Source organism: Trichechus manatus, unplaced genomic scaffold (genome assembly GCF_000243295.1).
Source record: "Trichechus manatus latirostris isolate Lorelei unplaced genomic scaffold, TriManLat1.0 scaffold00058, whole genome shotgun sequence".
NCBI classification, from domain to species: Eukaryota; Metazoa; Chordata; class Mammalia; order Sirenia; family Trichechidae; genus Trichechus; species Trichechus manatus.
In genome coordinates this window covers 6,648,525-6,667,740 of record NW_004443994.1, presented here as the reverse complement: position 1 = coordinate 6,667,740, position 19,216 = coordinate 6,648,525, and the positions used below count along the sequence as shown (strand labels likewise).

Below are 19,216 nucleotides of genomic sequence, written 5' to 3'. Positions count from 1 at the left end.
GGGAAGTTGGGAGAATGGTGGCAAAGGGCTTGTGTGTGCCCAGAAAGAAGTTAGTTTAGGACGAAAATATGGGCCGAGATCAAGGATGTGCCAGCAGTTTGGGGTTTAGAGGACTTTGAGGAGAGCTGTTTTGACTTTCTATACTGTCTTCCCACTGAAGTTTAAAGACCTTCCCTAGGAACCAAGGCAATGGAGAGAAAAACAGCCGTGGTTTTAGAGGGTAGCAGTAATAATAGCTAACTCAAAGAGCACTTACTGTATGCTGGTCACTCTTCTAGATGCTTTACCCATATGACATATTTAATCCTTTGACATCTGATATAATAGGCATAATTGTTATCTCCACATTGCAGTTGAGGAAACTGATGCCTATAGAGTCTTGCTCAAGGCAAATGACGAGCTGAGATTCCAACCCAGAGTCTGGCTCTGAGTCACAACTCTTAACCACTATGCCAAACTCCCTGTAATTTAGAAAATAAGGCAGAGTGACCCAATGGATTGGATTATAGGAGATGCTGGCTAATTTGGAAGAAAATCTAGATCTTGGAAGAAATTGAATTATGCTTTAAAATGAGATTGTTCATTTGTTCATTCATCATCAAATATTTATGTGTTGCCTTGTGAGTGCCAGGTATTGGAGTAGGCTCTCAGGTGATAAAAAGATAAGTCCCAGCCCCTCCTCATGCATCATTTATATCTACACAGTTCACTTAATACAAGATAGCAGGTGCTCGGTGCTGTAAGAGAAGGGTCAACAGGACACAGAACAGAAGCATCCATTGTACACAGCTTCCTTATGGGGACACTGATGACATAAAGGCTTCTTGAAGGAGTTGGTATTTTTTTTCTGTGAGGTGAACAGAGTTAATGCATGTGAAACTATGAAACTGTAATTAAGTATGTTACTACATGACTTTACCTCTTTCTACAAAGAATTGAGAGGGCTAATTTGCTAAATTTGCATATAGTTTGTTTTTGAGAATTTCCAAACTACAGCAGAGTAGTATGTCTACTTCATAAACAGCTCTGGTATGAATGGGTCCCAGGGGAGTGAAAGGGGAGCACTTCCGAAGAGGGAAAAGGGCTTGGGAAGGCCTATCTTTGTAGGAGATGATGCCTCAGGTGATGGCAGTACGAAATTCCTCAATTCAGTTGAAGACTTGTCTATAACTAACACATAAATTTTTAACTATGGGGCAAGCATGTTATGACTGCTTTACATATATTAACTTATTTATTCCGTATAACAACTCTTTGAGGTAGGTACTATTATCCCATTCTTTTAAGAAACAGCGGCTTGGAGAGGTCAAACGACTTGCTGAAGGTCTCAAAGCTAAGGAACTAATGGAGCTGGAGTTGAACACAGGGAGTTTGTTCATCCATGCCCTCAATCATTACGCTATGGGTTAACCATATATCACTTTATGGGTTCAATTTTAAGCTGTAAAGTATTAATCAAAAGGCAGCCTGTTAGATACTAAGACATTCTTAGAGTAGCTGGAAGCTAAAGTAAGATGTCTGATCAGTCATTGTCATAGGAGGGACCAACGTCCATTTTGCACATCATCCGTACTTTCTCAGTGTTCACTGGGAACCTTCCATGGTGAGTGGAAAATTAATAGGAGACAAAAATCATACAGTTTTCATACTCATTAAGTCTGATTAAAAAGTTTGTTTGCTTAAGGTTCATGAAACTGATGACTACATTGTATAGGTAACTTTTGACTTTATCAGCCTTCTGTCATTCTCTATTATAAACAAGGGTATTTTAGAATATTGCCATCTGTAATGTGCACAAGGAAAATTTTGCTGAAGATAATTCAAAAACAGTTGCAGCAGTATATCAACAGGAAACTGCCAGCAATTCAAGCCAGATTTAGAAGAAGACGTGGAACAAGGGATATCATTGTTGATGTCAGGTGGATCTTGGCTGAAAGCAGAGAATACCAGAAAGAAGTTTACCTATGTTTTAATTGACTATGCAGAGGCATTCGACTGTGTAGATCATAACAAATTATGGATAACATTGTGAAGAATGGAAATTCCAGGACACTTAATTATGCTCATATGGAACCTGTACATAGGCCAAGAGGCAGTTGTGGTTTAAAATCAGGAAAGGTGTGACTCAGGGTTGTATCCTTTCACCATACTTACGCAGTCTGTATGCTGAGCAATAATCCGAGAAGCTGGACTATATGAAGAAGAACGCATCATCAGGATTGGAGGAAGACTCATTAACAACCTGTGATACACAGATGACGCAACCATTCTTGCTGAAAGTGAAGAGGACTCGAAGCATTTACTGATGAAGATCAAAGACTACAGCCTTCAATATAGATTACACTTCAATATGAAGAAAACAAAAATCCTTACAACTGGACCAATAAGCAACATCATGATAAACAGAGAAAAGATTTGAAGTTGTCAAGGATTTCATTTTACTTGAATCCATAATCAACGGACATGGAAGCAGCAGCCAAGAAACCAAATAACGTATTGCATCGGGCAAATCTGCTGCAAAAGACCTCTTTAAAGTGTTAAAAAGCAAAGATGTCACCTTGAAGACAAAGGTGTACCATGGTATTTTCAGTCGCCTCATATGCATGCAAAAGCTGGACAACGAATAAGGAAGCTAGAAGAATTGATGCCTTTGAATTATGTTTTTGGCAAAGAATATTGAATATACCATGAACTTCCAGAGGAATGAACAGATCTGTCTTGGAAGAAGTACAGACAGAATGCTCATTAGAAGCAAGGATGGCGAGACTTTGTTTCACGTACTTTGGACATGTTATCAGGAGGGACCAATCCCTGGATAAGGATATCATGCTTGGTAAAGTAGAGGGTCAGTGAAAAGGAGAAAAACCCTCAACAAGATGGATTGACACAGTGGCTGCAACAGTGGGCTCAAACATAGCATGTAAGGATGGCACAGGACTGGACAGAGTTTCGTTCTGTTGTACATAGAGTCGCTGTGAGTTGGAACGAACTCCATGGCACTTAACAACAATCATCTGAAAAATTTAACTCTTCATCATCTTTCATTGAGAGAATAATAACATTTTGCTCACATTTTAAAGTTTACAGTGAGTAATATTTATAATAAATATAAATTATTTAATCTTCACAGTAATCCTGTTTGATCACTCTGATCTCATTTAAAGTTAGGAGAGATTTAATTTCATATTTAATGAAGAATAATTGCTTCTTCAAAGCTAGGGACCCAAGTCTTTTAATTTCAAATCCTGGGCTTATAAGTAAGAGGCAACAAGCTCACACAGACTCACATATGCCTAGACATGGACAGATTTGACCAGAACCTACCAACAGAGTATTCAGGACTCTTTATGAAATACTAAAGAACTGTCATCACCTCCCTAATAGCTTTAGTTAATCCTAGTACATTTATTTTGTGAAATAATTACTGTTGAGAAAAGCTCAAGGACTTTATAGTACCTGTACTGTACCCGTTGCTATCAAGTCGATTCCAACTCATAGTGACCCTATAAGACAGAGTAGAACTGCCCCGTAGAGTTTCCAAGGAGTGGCTGGTGGGTTTGAACTGCTGACCTTTTGGTTAGCAGCTGAGTTCTTAACCACTGTGCCACCAGGGCTACTTACTGAATGTATGGATTTTTAACAAATTTAATGAACGGATTCTGAAAGTTTTAAGAAAACTATACATTAGTGAAATCATAAAATCACTAGATTCTAGGGTTAGAAGGGATCTTAGTGGTCACCTAGTCCAGCTTATTCTTGGTTCATTAATATTTTTTTCTAAAATATCTCTGACAAGCAGTCATCCAGCCAATCTAAGCAGTTCAGAAGATTGGGAAGGAGTGAGAGACACAAGACAACTTATCATGCTGACAAATGTTGCCTGTTTCTTAACGGAGAAGTTTGGGTTTGATTTGTTCTCCCTGGAGGTCCAGCCCAGCCCAAGCTGCTGGTTGCTTCTCCCCATCCCTGACCTCCTCTTCCCTTCCCACACTCCCTGAACATATCTCAGTCATGGTGTTGTATTACAGTCATCTTTCTGTGTTAACCAGTTGAGGCTGCATCTTACTCATTTTTCTGTTGCCAGTGATTGGCATGGTGCCTGGCACATAGCAGGCACTTATCTAATAATGTTTGAAGAAATGATAAAAGTACTTGGGGAGCACAAGTTATTATCTGAAGCTAGCTCAGTGTGTGGTTTATCCTTGACTGCCTTGGGTCTGAAGCCATGAGGATTGATGGGACCTTTCAGCCTTCTAAGGTAAACTAAGTTCCTTAATTCCAGCTGAAACTATAAACTCAAGACTTGATGTGCTCCATCCCATATGAGAGTTCAAATCACATTTTTTAAAAAAGAAGGATTTGTCATTATATTATAGATTAAATTTCTTGTTCTGCCTTAACATTATGAAATATAGCAGAGAATTTCAGTTACTGCTGCAAGATCCTGGTTACTTTGCAATGTTTAAATTTATAATCTAAGTCTGAATATTTTCTAATACAATTCCTCCATGCTTCCTTGCTTCTACTTTTCCTGTTTTGGCTCTACTTTACTACTTATTCGTGGTATTTTCAAAGGATTAGTCAGAAACAGTAGCAGAAAGGTAAACTGTATTAGTTTTGCTGAAAATGAGAAGTAGAAGAATAGTACCTGTTGACTTAATAGTCACTTAGGACTTGACTGAATTATCAAATAAAGGTTAAGCTATATGATCTTGATATCTTTTAGACCTTACAGACTTTGGTCAAAATTAGAAAATTCTTTAGAGACATATTGTGAAAGAGTAGTTTGGACCTTCTCCATTTTGCATGGGAAACTAAGCGTTTATAATACTTTCAAACTCCCTTTGAATACAGGTACTTCAGCTTTCATTCAGCAGCTCAATCTAATAAATACTCATTAAGTGCCTTCTATGTCAACGCACTGAGTGGAATTCAGAGATTAGAAGCTCCTTTTTTTTTTTTTTTAGAAGTAAAAAAGTGAGACTATGTGTAGAAATAATAGTTAAGTTGCAATTAGTGTTTTTAGACATTAAAGCAAAACTTCGTATTTCCTAATGTCAAATAGGGGAAACAATTTTAATTACTCACTTGGAAGTTGGTTGATATCTTCCCTTTTTATTTCTGTTGTCATCTGCCACACTCACAAATTTCCAGTAATATGAATTGATTTAATAGAGTTTGAATTTGCTGATTGTGGGTATAGTTTTGACAAGATTGTTGTTGAGTTGATTTTGACTCATAGTAACCCCAGGTGACTGAGTAGAACTGCACCATAGTGTTTTCTAGGCTGTAATCTCTATGGGAGCAGATCGCCAGGTCTTTCTTCCGTGGAGCTTCTGGGTGAGTTTGAACCACTGGCCTTTCAGTTAGCAGATGAGCGCTTAACAATTGCGCCACCAGGGCTTTTTTGACAAAATTATAGTATCTTTATTACTGGCGAATGAATGACTGCTCTAGTGTTAGTAATATAACTTGATCATCAAATGGTTTGTGTTAGGATTTGTACTTGTTTCATTCCAAGATAAAAACCCATTTCTAGTCCCTTCTGTGACCCTCAGTTTTCATTTACTTGTACATACGTGTCCACAGAATCATTGCTGATCTAAATAAGGAACATTGTTTAAGTACAATTTAGGACTTTTATTTAATTCTTTTTTTTTTTTTTAACTTTTGTTTTTCCTTTTCCTCCTCTTCCCCCCCTTTTCTTCCAGTTGTTAATAAATATTTAGAGGATTTTTAAGGGTATAGACATTTATGTTGTTAACTGCTGTTGAGTTGGCTCCTGACACATGGCGACCCATGCACCATGGAAGGAAACACTGGTTGGTCCTGTGCCATCCCCATGGTTGCAGATCAGACTGTTGTGATCCAGAAGTATATTACCAAGCCTTTCTTCCTAGTCTGTCTTAGACTGGAAGCTCCACTAAAACCTGTTAAGCAATGTGCAAAGCCTCCACTGACAGACGGGTGGTAGCTGTGCATGAGGTGCATTGGCTGGGAATCGAACCTGGGTCTCTCTCATAGGATGTGAGAAATCTACCACGGAACCACCAGTGCCCCCATAGAGCAACTATAGAGGCATAGATACAGATTTTTAAGGCCATAGAGCAAATTTGTTACCAAGCATCATACTCTTTATTGCAGCTTTGTCTTTTTCCAGTTAGAACAAATATATTAAATTACTTTCAACGGTACCTCTAAAAAATAATGAAACTTAAACCCTTGAATACTGACTTTAGGAAGATATTGCCCCATCTCATGCCTGTTTTGATAAGTTTTCTTCTGCTTTCTGTCATCATATGTTGCACCCGGAAAACTCATTGCGGTGCTCAGTGGAAAGTGATTCTGTCCAGGAAAACCAGCAAAGGTACTCCCTAGCTATAATGTAAATACTGCTAACAGCATTTGCTGTGCTGCCCATTCGGCTGTTATAACACAGTCCTTTGCCTGAATGAAAAACATTGAAAATTCCAAAAAAAAAATTTTTTTTTAAATCTTTGTTATCTATCCCTGAGATGGAAAATGTGCTGCAAGGTTGTGGTTTTTTGTTTTTTACATTTTACATATTTTTATTTGTGTTACTGTTAAAGATAACCAAAACATTTCCATTTTCTTTTTTTGCCTAGCATGGTCCCCATACATGGCATGTGTGCTGCTCTACCCTGTCTTGTACACACGGTGGCTGATGATAATTGGGGCATTTATTCCCATACTGCCTGGGTGTGGCCTCGGAATCCTCTCCAACATACCTTCCAGGCAGCCCCTTCAATTTGTTTTGGTAGCAAGAGTTGGGATCTGTTCGCTTTCCTTGACAGTGTTAGTGTTCTCCTTACTAAACGTACCCCTTTTTTTTGGTCAGAAACATGTGACAGTATGATTCTGTATCTGTTAGTTGAGCCACATTTTGTTAATTACTTTCATTGATTCTTCCTTTTATCCATTCTTTCAGAAAACTCTTTTTGAGTGCTTACTATACATCAGACCCTACGCTAGGCACGAGGATGCAGGAATGAGTGTGACTCAGTTGCTGCCCTTAAAGAATCCCCTGAGGATTTTGTAGTGTACCAGGAGAGACAAACATCCAAACAGATCATTACAATGCTTTGTGGAGGTAGGAACATGAGCACAGAGCGAAAGTTATAGCTCTGCCTGCTGAGCCGGGAGAGATTTCGCTGAGGCTGCATTTTTAACTGAATACACTTGTCCTTCTAGGAAACGTGGCGGGAGGGCACTCTAAACCAGAATCAGGAAAGGACGTGGTGTGCTAGTGAAGGGCACGCTACAATATTCAGATGTCATAGTGCATAATACTGAAGAACAATAGTAAAGGGCCTGTCAGTTGTTCTCAGACTTGCCATTGGGTGGCCTGCTGGTGGCTCCAGCAGCTTTCTTCTTCTCTACACCCACCCAGACATACCCACATCTAGCGTCTCCCCCTTATCCTGCTTCTCTTCCCCATAGTGGTTGAGCTGTGGGCTACTCTGGGAGGGAAGGGGCAGGATCTCTGATATCCCCTTGCGGTTCTCCCAGGACCCCTTTAGAGGGTCATGACTTGTAGTTTCAGAAAAACTCTTGTATGTATATGAGCTTTTGCCCCTCAACCCCTGACCCAGATTTAGTTCCGAGTATTTTTCCAGGGCATTCAAAATAGGGAGCAGAGAGGCCCGGATTTATTTCCATATCAAATTTCAGGCTTTCATTTTAGTTATTTTTCTGTTTTATGGTCATATGAAATTATTGTCAGAGGATCCCAGGGAATCCTGAATCATGTTCTTGTGGGGGATGTGGATGTGGGGAGGGGTTGTGGGATTAGTTTCTACATTGACTGTGTCCCTTTCACCACATTAAGTGGTTTCAAGACAAAACCTTTGGGGATGAGCTTGGTATGAGTTGACATTCTAGTTCCTGTCCAGTCGTTTCTGACCCGATGTGTTTCAGAGTAGAACTGTGCTCCATAGGGTTTTCAGCGGCTGTGACCTTTCAGAAGTAGTTTTAACAGTCTTCTTTCAAGGCATGTCTGGGTGGATTCAAACCACCAGTGTTTTGGTCAGAGGCCAAGAGCTTAACCATTTCTGTCATTCAGGCACTCCTATGACTTGCCATAGCAATAGAGATCCTTGAACTTAATGCTGCTCTACACCAAGGAAAATGGTCAGTTGACTACCAGGGTGTGGGTAGGGTCACTGGGGGAAGAGTCTCCTTGAAGTCAGTACCTACTAATCGATGTTCCCCTAGAAATTCAGAGAAATATAATAAGGACATTTTGAAAAGCTCCAAATCCACCTCTCTGAAAATATTTTAAGGAAATTATTTTATACCAATTAACCAAATTGTGAAAGATAAGCAATGGTAAATAAAATGTCAGCTGTAGGGGTTTCTCAGACTGGCTACCACAGTACACTTTAAAATACTACAGCAGCAACTAGCTTCTTATCTCCTGTGATTGGCTGCAAATATCAGATCCATCTGTGGTCACATTTGAGCTCCTAAAAGTCCTTTTGCCCAAATGTCAATGAGATTTGAGTTCAGCTATGGGACCCTAGTGTCCTGAAGTATTTTCATGTCTCACTGTTGGTCTGCATATAGCACAGGCGGAAGACCCAAGTTCAGGATGTTTTCAGTTACTACTAACACTGTTGCCAAGTGGGTGTCTCCTTACCTTTGAAGAGGGGACAGTTGGTGGCTACATACAGACCAAGGTGTGCTTTTATGGGTCTGGGGTATAGACATGCTGTTGGAGTTCTTTCTCTATCTTAGTATAAACTGACAATTGAATCATCCATTTCAGAACATTATTTGGTCTGGTTTTAGATAATAGGAATCTCTCTGGTAGTGTTTTGGATGACTTCATTGTTTCTTGGGTCCATAGGGGCTGTTACAAGAATCAGAAATGTTGAAACGGATCCTCACTGACACGTTCGCAACATTGGATAACTGTTAGACTCTCATGTCAGTTGTTTCGCTCACTTTGCTTTTGTTTGTTTTAACAGGGGTAGGGGGTCTGACTAATTAGATAACTTTTGAAATCTCTGTTAGAAATGTCTTGCATCTATACTGTGAATCTTAGGAAATTCAGAACAACTTTCACATGCCATCTTTCCATAAAGAGAGAAGGATTTTTTTCCCCTTCCTGTAAGAAAGTACATAAATCATTTTCAAAGTGGTTTACAGAGTTTGAGACAATATGTTGTTTTTGCTTATCAAAGGTAGTCCTTGATTCTTCAAACCTTCGCCATAACAAAATCCAGAGAAAATTGTCCTTGTTACTTTCTCGTGATACTGTGAACCAAGACATACTTCCTAATGGGAGATGGGAAGATTGTCTTCCCACTCAAAGGCTTTATGCTCCTGAGAGTTGGCCAGAGTTTACCTTTTACCTAAAATGCCTTTGGTCAAAATTGGGTTCAGATTCAGAAAGCACTCAGAAAAGATTTACTTTGAATTTCTTTATAGGATAGGAGAAGTACATTAATTAAATCTAGTATGACCACATTGGCGGTTCAGTGGTAGAATTCTTGCCTTCTGTGCAGAAGACCTAGGTTTGATTCCTGGCCGGTGTACCTCATGTGCAGCCACCACGCATCTGTCAGTGGAGGCTTGTGAGTTGCTATGATGCTGAACAGGTTTCAGGAGAGCTTTCAGACTAACACAGACTAGGAAGAAAGGCCTAGTGATCTACTTCTGAAAATCAGCCAGTGAAAGTCCTATGGTTCATAATGGTCTGATCTGCAACCCATCACAGGAATGGTACAGGACCTAGGACCAGGCAGTGTTTTGTTCTGTTGTGCATGTAGTCTCCATGAGTTGGGGGTGATGGCAACTAGCAACAACAACGTGGTTATTAATTATAGGCCCATGGATTTATTTTCTCTCTCTCTCTTTTTTTTTGTACTTAGATGAAGGTTTACAGAACAAACTAGCTTCTCATTAAACAGTTAGTACACATATTGTTTTATGACATTGGTTAACAACCCCATGACATGTCAACATTCTCCCTTCTCAACCTTGGGTTCCCTATTACCAGCTTTCGTGTCCCCTCCTGCCTTCTAGTCCTTGTCCCTGGGCTGTTGTGCCCCACTAGTCTCACTTTTGTTTTATGGGGCTGTCAAATCTTTGGCTGAAGGGTGAACCTCAGGAGTGACTTCATTACTGAGCTAATAAGGTATCCGGGGGGCCATACTCTCGAGGTTTCTTTAGTCTCTGTTAGGCCAGTGAGTCTGTTTTTTCTTTTTTTTTTTTTTGAGTTTGAATTTTGTTCTACATTTTTCTCCAACTCTGCCCAGGACCCTATATTGTGATCCCTGTCAGAGCAGCCATGGATTAATTTTTTTGTGTAAATTTGATATAGCATTGAGGGTCAACTCCCTAAACGATTGTTTGGGTTTCTGAGCTGGATATTGTTGGATACCATTTTACCATAGGTTATTTCTTCGCTGCAGTTTGCCTCAGCTCCGATCTTCAGACCATAATCGCTGGATAAACTAGCCATGAACAACTTCAGCAGGATGTTCTTATCTTTGTAACTGTAGTCTATTGTGAGCTGTAATTGAACCCAGAGAAGATGTTCTTTTTCTTCTCCCTGTGTTATTCAGCCTGAGAGAATTTAAGCAATTTAACCAGTAATCCCTTAAGAGATCTTCCAGACATGTTCTCCCCACATCTCTGGGGGCTTTTATACCTTCATTCTTTTGTTGGTTGTTTTTTGGTTGTCCTCTGTCTTCCCTTCGGCAAGATTTATTCGATTGAGGGGAGAATAGAAGAGATAGGTTGCTGAGGGATTAGGTGAGCAGGTGCTTGGGGGACTCTTTGTCCCTGCCAGATGAACTTCAAAAAAAAAAAAAAAGTATTGAGTACTTTTCTTTTAATTTCCCGATCATAGTGTGACTTCTTCTTGGCCAAATAGTTTTGGGACTTTGCCCAGGCCCTGTGTGCCAGAGTCAGAGATTCATCTTGGCCAGACACTGCCACATATTAAGGAGGGAGCCGTTTCCAGGAAAACTCAGAGAGCTGTGACTCCTAGAAACCTTTTCTTGATTATATGAGCCAGGCCTTGACACTTTTGACCATCTGGAAAATTTTGGACATGAGCACCAATATCTGTCTCTCATACATGTTTTTCATTTTATTTCCAAAAATTGTTTTTAGTTCTTGTTGATTTGAAGGAGCCCTGGTGGTGCAGTGGTTAAAGTGCTTGGCTGCTAACCGAAAGGTCGATGGTTTGAATCCACCAGCCACTCTGCAGGAGAAAGATGTGGCAGTCTGCTTCCATAAAGATTTACAGCCTTGGAAACCCTATGGGGCAGTTCTGTTCTGTCTTACGGGGTCACTATGAGTTGGAATTGACCCGCCAGCAGTGGGTTTGTTTTGGTTTGCTGTATGTTCAGCACAGTATAAGTAAGGCAGATCTTTGAGTACTGAGAGATTTACAGTCTATTTTGGAAATTAAAACAAACGAAACAGTTGATAAACAGGATGGTATTATCTATTATAGTACCACTTATTGATAGAATGAAATACTTTTGCAGCATTGACAAGTAGAGAATTAAAACATTAATTTGGCATTTACTGAGTGCCTACTATGTGCCTCATATGTAAAGGCATGGGTTTTGAAACATAAATAAGGTTTGTTGTCTTATTTATCAATGACCTGAGAGTACACTGTAAAAATTGACTTTGGTATCATAGGAAGTATTTACCAAAAAGATAGAGATATATTGAGATCAACGTGGACCAGTAGCCACTGGGAAGATATAAAGTAGTCCAGCTTATCACGCCATATCCCTGTTGATTGTGTAGCTCAGATCGTAGACCTAGACCATTTACTTCTGATAAGGACTGTGGCTGAGGTGCACTGTTATCCCCAGCGTATCACTCAGCTTACGCTTTTCCCACTAAAGTATGTTTTGTCCTTTCCTTCCTGTCACTTTATGGTGATCTTTGGTGAGTTCACCCTATCTGATTATGCCATTCTTAGGTCTTTCCTCACCCCTTAGTACTGAAAGCCAGTGTGAGATGTGCTTATATTAAAGTATCTGCTCAGTATTTCTTTATGCACGCTTTTGCTTTTTTGTGTTCATATTGACCAACCTTGGATCATGTGCTCCTGGGGGACGTTGTTGAGTCCATTTTTTCCAGCTCTCCTCACAGGTGCTGTTTATGATGATAATGACAGTGATGATTACCTACAGTTGTCCTTGGTCCACCATCACAACTGGCTGTCCAGGCTTATGATGTTTTTCTTCCTTTTTTTTCAGACTGGGACTCTATACAATCAGTTTTTATTCTGTGTGTTCCCTGTGCTTCATTTCTTTGGAAAACCCCTTCAAGCTAATAGCTGGGATGATGAAAGCATTGGCAGCTCCTCTTGGCAGCCCCTTTTCCTTAGCTCTAGGCACTCTTCTTTGGCAGAACTTTCTTAACTTTATAGAAGCTGGAGCTTACCTGGAAGAGAAGAAAGTAATTTTTCTGAATCTCGGAGGGATGACCAGTCTGTATGGGGTTCTGTTCTCCAAATTTAGCTTAGTCATTTGACTTGAAGGATAAGGCAGTCCTGAGGAAAAAAAACAGTTGTTATTGAGTTGATTTCAACTGATAGTGACCTCATGTTTGTCAAAGTGGAACTGTGCCCCATAAGGTTTTCAATGGCTGATTTTTTTGGGAAGTAGATCTCCAGGTCTTTCTTCCGAGGTGCCTCTGAGTGGACTCACACCTCCAGTCTTTCGGTTAGCAGCCGAGCAAGTTAACCCATTCTGCCTTTTCCAATTTTGAAAAAAAGGTGTTCTGTTTATTTCTGTTCTACTGTTACTGGGCTGGTTTTGGTTGTGGTTTTGAGTGAGTTGAACCATATGGAAATAGTCCATTTTTTATAGTAAAAGATGGTAAAATATTGGCAGTTTCATATAATTCAAACTAATATAGGTTATTCATAGAATTTGAACTAGCTTATAGATTGTTTTTCTTAAAGGTGAACTGTGAAAAAGTGTTCCATTTGCTGTCGTGAGCAAATTCCGTAGGACAACAGTGCTAAGATAGCTCTCCTTTTTGTGTTACTTCCTAGGTCACTCTGCACCTAAATCCCATTTCCTCAGTCTACATTCACTACAAGCCTGTCGTGTTCCTGCTCAACTCCCCGCAGCCCCTGGTCTGGCACTTGAAGACAGAGAGACTTGCGCCTGGGGTCACCAGACTTTTCTTGGTAAGTGTTTAAAACCCTCCCAAACTGAGTCTTAGCACAAGGATACGACTACTCTAGAATTTTGCAAGGCTGGTAAGGCTTATTTCATTAAAATAATACCAGAGACCAAAAAGTGTTACCTTTGAAGAATACTCTTAGAGATATTTGGATGGCATAGATAAACATTCACAGAAAACAAAGCACCCACGCTCTTCTGTGGATGGAGATCGGGTCTAGTTTGCACATTTGAGCAGTACACACAGTTGTACTCTGTGTGGCCTGAGCTTTGGTTTTAGCACTGAGACCCCCTTGTGGCATCAGGAGCGATGTAAATATTGCAAATAGCCACTAGATGTGTGGTCTCTGACCACAAAGTAAATACGGACAAACCCATTCTATTTGTATATAACACAGGCCTAATTTCTGATACGAGGATCTGTTTGTTGAGAAAGTGACATAGCGAGCTCCAAAATGAAATCATTTGTATTTTATTAAAAAGCTGGAACCCAGCTCTTATGGAAAGATCCAAATATTACCTACTATTTGTAAATCATGTCCCTTTGAGTTTGCCAGAACATTCAAGTTTGCTAGTTGTGGAGAAATAGATGGGTTGTTTGGATGGAATTTTTTGAGTATGATATCATGTCTGATGATGAGCAACACTGCAACTTTGTAGTGATAATTCACATTGTCTATGGCTAGAGCTACATGCTAATGTCTTTAACTGCAGAGCCTTGAGCTTTTAAACCTCTCTTGCCTGCAAACATCCAAAACTAGTAGAGGCCTCAGTTAATAGTCCTCCCCTTGCAAAATGAATAAACTTTGCCCAGTTCATGACTCTTAATCCAGATCTGTAGATTCTTATCACTTGTATTTGAAGGGTATTTATAAAAACTCAAGTGTACCCATTGAATAAATAAGAATCCATAGTCAATACAGATAATAAGTAGAGAAATAAAAGAAAGGGGAAGAAGGGAGAACTTCTTTTTATAGTAGAATGACAATTAATAAATACAGAAAGAATGATGGAGTGAGAGAATCATCATTTTGCCTATCTTAGTAAAAGTTGATCAGGCAGCAATCATCACTGGATGCTAAATTGAGCAGGGGTGGAAGGAGTTTGAGAAATAGTATGTTTACGTGGTATCAAAGTATCTTTCCACAAATTATTAATTACAAAAGGAAATATAGTAAGTGTATACAGTGGAGATGCCCAACAATACCTTAACCAAGTGACCAAAATTAACACCACCAACATGGGGCAGGTGGATATTGTGTGCCTCCAGATGAGATACCCTGAAATTGAATAAGGTATTACTCATGACATATTCTAACCAGAAATGCACATGACCTGAATTAATCAAGAGGAAACATCAGGCCAAACCAAATTGAGTAACATTCTATAAAATAACTGGCCCATACTCTTCCAAATGTCAGTTATGAGAGACAAAGAAAGGCTGATAAACCATTCCAGCTTCAAGGAGACTCAAAAGACATGCTGATCCTGACCTGAATCTTCTTGGGGAGGAGTAAGGGAGGCAGTTGCTGTAAAGGACACTACGGGCGACAGTAGATGAAACTGGAATTCAGACTATAGGTTAAAATATTGCATCAATATTATATTTCTTGAATTTGATAATTGTACTATCATATAAGAGAGTATCCTTGTTCTAAGGAAACACACTTAATACACTTAAGTATTAAGTGGTAAAGGGCCAAATAGTTCATAAAAATATATATGGATGTACAGATAGAATAATAAAGCAAATGTGGCAAAAACTGGTGAATCTAGTTAAAGGATATATAGGAGTTCTTTGTACTATACTTGTAACTTTGAATTAATTTCAAAACAAAACCTTTGAAAACTCAAAGGTACATTTTCCAAGGCAGGAGTTACTAATAACTTAAGTTGTAGACTTTTCTGAGGATTGAAACCCTTTATTTTTCAATTAAAAAGGCCAAAAGTCAATAATTATTTGGTTGTTCTTATTACAATTACTGGCACATTCATTTAGCACTTAGTACATGCCCAGATATTGTACTATGTGCTCTAATACTTTCTCTCATTTAATTCACATAATAACCCTGTGATGATGGGGCTATATACCTCATTTTACAGATGAGGAACTAAGACAGAGAGAAGTTAAGTAGTGACCAAAATCACATGGCTAATTACTGGCAGTGCTGGGACTCAAACCCAGATCAGACTTACTCTACAAGCTCTTATCCTAAAACACCTCCCTTCATCCTGCTAGTCATTGTCAGTCTCCTGTAATTAAAGGTGTTTGTGACAGCAAGATGAATGGTCATGATTATAAAGTGATATGCACATTTAGCCCTTATATTATAAAGCTGCACAGTACAATGCTATAGGTACTAGCTACATGTGGCTATTTACATTTAAATTAATTAAAATTAAAAAAATTCAGTTCCTCCATCACACTGGCCATATTTCAGGTGCTCAATAACCACACGAGGCTAGTGGCTCCCACTGCATTGGGCAGCTCTGCAGAGTTTATGAACAAGGCTTTGCCTATCTTGGTTCGATCCCTGTCCAGTTCCATTACTTACTGCTTATGTAATCTTGGGTAAATTACTTAATCTCTCTAAGCCTGGATTTTCCTTGGTTTTAATATGGAGTAATAATAGTTCTATGTCATAGGGTTGTTATCTTGATTAAATGAGATTACACATAAAATACTTAGTACAGTGCCTGGCACTAATAAGTTTATAGGTATTACCTGCCATTATGTTCATTGTTTATTATAAGTCATAGTAAAGAGTGCTGGGGAACGATATTAAACTTCGATTGTAATTATAAAATGTCTAGCTTGTCTGGCCCCAGATTGAGAGGAGTTCCTATTCCCCTCGTCTGTAGGTCCAGATGAAAAGTATGGGCCACACATATATTGTGTATCACTCTGGATTCCTTCTTTAACCTGCCACTCTATGGGGCTTTAAGAAGTATCTTACTCCTAGGTAGTATTTATTTGCTTTAATTTTGTTTAGGGTTGCTATGAGTCGGAATCGACTTGACAGCAACGGGTTTGGTTTTTTTTTTTTTAAGATTTTGTTTAAGATCTGTAAGAACTGCTTCTTAGCCATCACTTTTAAGACATACTAACAAGGAAAAAAGGAGACAGTTTTAGTAAACAATTTAACATCAACCCTATTTGGAGTTAATTCCATGTAAGGAGATTTCAAACCAAGGAATGATCCTAAGATTACCAACATTGGAGTGGGGAGCAGAATTGGGAGATGTTAAGGGTTTAAATTCCAGGACACCTGAACCCTGCTTTGTTGCCCAGCAGTCTTTCTTTAGGGAAATGGTTTTCTCCCATCTGCACATCTCTTCATGGCCTGGAAGAGATGCTGCAACATCTGTTGTTCATTCAGGTTCTCAGATCAGCAGACAACGAGTGATACAAGTTCCCTCACAAGCTCGACAACTATAGCAGAGAGCATGCTGAAGTGAGGAGGGACAGCAAGCTGTAACTTTCCTCTCTGTAACCTGAAATGATTTTCAGTGTCTACTTCTCCACTTGACAGCCTTTGCAGCAGAGGGACCAATAATCAGCTGCTGGATAGAACAAAACCAGTGGTGTCTTCTGTTTATCCTTTTACCGTAGGTAATAGTTAAAGTTTGGAGATAAAACCAACAAACCAAACCAGTTGCCGTTGAGTGGATTCTGACTTATGATGACCCCATATGTGTCAGAGTAGAACTGTGCTCCATAGGGTTTTCAGTGGCTGATTTTTTGGAAGTAGATCACCAGACCTTTCTTCCGAGGCATCTCTGGGTGGACTCATACCACCAACCTTTTGGTTAGCAGCCAAATGTGTTAGCCATTTGCACCACCCAGAGACTCCAAAGTTTGGAGATAAGATAACTAATTATTTTATGTGAAGTGTTTTATCCAAGCACTTCAGTAGGGCCATGGAATCTTTAGAAACTGAGGCTTAGTCATTCCCATCACTGTCTTCCCCAAGGTTACCCAAGGAGCCTAGAGGTACTGAGGATAGAGGATGGCTCTGTTGACTCTGATTCAGTCCAAGATGCCCTGGTGCCCTGTGTCCTTGCTTTCTCCCTGATATGCTGGTGAAGATTTGCAGTACAGGCTTAAGGCTGTCTTTACTTTCTTGATAGAGTCATAATACTTTTAACTTTTTTTTTTTGTAAGTAAGGTGATGGGAAAAGTTCAAGTAGTGACATTTACTCATCTGTCAGGATGACGTTTTAATTTAAATAGACATATCTGCATTGTTATAACTACTCAAATTATAAAAGGAAACCTTTCATAATTAGTTAGGAGGGCCTTATGTTACTTGAAACATCTGAGCCTCCCCATGAGAGTGACTAAAAACATTATACTTTAAGTCTGTTTAATGACAGTGTCTGCCTTTTTCAGTCAAATCATCCCCATCCTTCTCACGATTCCATAGTGCAGGCAAGAGGGAGTGTGTCAGGCTGGGAAAAGGTAGGATTTAGTTTCCTCTGTAAGTGCAGGTCCTTTATCCAGTTGTTCTGCTTACCTGGGAAATGGGACTCGGATGAAGAGTGATTGTTTCAGGCCAAGTTTCAAGTAGTAGATTTTTGAGTGTTAGTCTCTCTCTCTCACACACACACATACCACGTGCACCCAGTGAAGTTGTCACGGCTTTATAGTTTTCCTTTTGCAGGGTGTATAGAATGACCCAGAGTATATTGGATAGGTTGGATTTGTCCCTTCATGGAATAGCACGTAAAAATAATTCCACCCTCTCATTTTTTCAGGTTGAAACTACAAATAAAATAGCTTAGAAGGATCATACATCTTATTTATACAATTATTTCCATGCTAAAGAAAAAGTGGAGAAATTCAGTTGGTCAATAGATGTCTGAACTTTCAACCTGAGCTTGCTGAAAAGATTGGGAAGAACCACAATATTAAGTTGTCTGTAGAACTTGCTGTGATTTGAGTAGACATTTCTCTAAGGAAGATATACAAATGACCAGTAAGCTCATGAAAAGATGCTCAACATAATTAATCATCAGGCAAATGCAAGTCAAAACCACAATAAGATACTGCTTTACACCTACTAGGATCAAATCAAACCAAACCCATTGCTGTCAAGTCGATTCCAACTCACAGCGACCCCGTAGGACAGAGTAGAACCCCCCCCATAGGGTTTCCAAGGCTGTAAATCTTTTTATGGAAGCAGTCTGCCACATTTTTCACCATGGAGCAGCTAGCGGGTTTGAACTGCTAACCTTTTGGTTAGCAGCCAAGCACTTAACCATGCGCCACTGAGGCTCCTTACCCGCTAAGATGGCTGTAATTAAAAAGACAGATAGTAACAGGTATTGGTGAGGGTGTAGAGATATTGGAAACCTCATACATTGGAAATGTAAAATGGTACAGCAGCTTTGGAAAACTGTTTGGCAGTTCCTCAAATGATTAAACGTAGTTTCCATATGACTCAGCAGTTCTGTTAGATGTATACTCTAGAGAATTGACAAACATTTTCATACAGCAACTTGTGCTATTTATAGCAGTAGTATTTATAATAGCCAAAAAGTGGAACCACCCCAAATGTCTGTCAACTAATAAACAAAATATGGCATATCCATAAAATGGAATATTATCCAGCCATAAAAAGGAATAAAGTACTCATACATGCTACAACATGGATAAACCTTGAAAACATGCTAAGTGAAAGAAGCCAGACACAAAAGGCTGTATATTTTATGATTTGATTTATATGAAATGTCCAGAATAGGCAAATCTATAGAGACAGAAAGATTTAGTGGTTGCCAGAAGCTGGAGGGAGGGGAGAATGGGGATTAAATGTTAATGGGTATGGGATTTCTTTTTGAGGTGATAAAAATGTTCTTTTGAGGTGATAGAATTAGATAGTGATGAATGTACTAAACTCTGAAATATATTAAAAACAGTGAATTTCATAGTTTAAAACAGTGAAGATTATGGTGTCAGTTATATCTCAATAAAGCTGTTAGAAAAGAAAACGTGCTGTAGCATTCTTTTTCAAAGTGATGGTGTA

General features: G+C 39.3%; 1 protein-coding gene across 3 annotated transcripts in view; it reads left to right on the top strand.

The window, feature by feature from the left end:
• TGFBR3 (transforming growth factor beta receptor 3) overlaps nt 1-19,216 on the top strand; it is a 209,094-nt gene that overhangs the window by 106,368 nt on the left and 83,510 nt on the right. For all 3 annotated transcript variants that reach the window (XM_004378731.2, XM_023733421.1, XM_023733420.1), the window contains one exon: nt 13,058-13,195. In XM_004378731.2, coding sequence (XP_004378788.1) covers nt 13,058-13,195 — 138 coding nt within the window. The remainder of the gene's footprint in view (nt 1-13,057; nt 13,196-19,216) is intronic.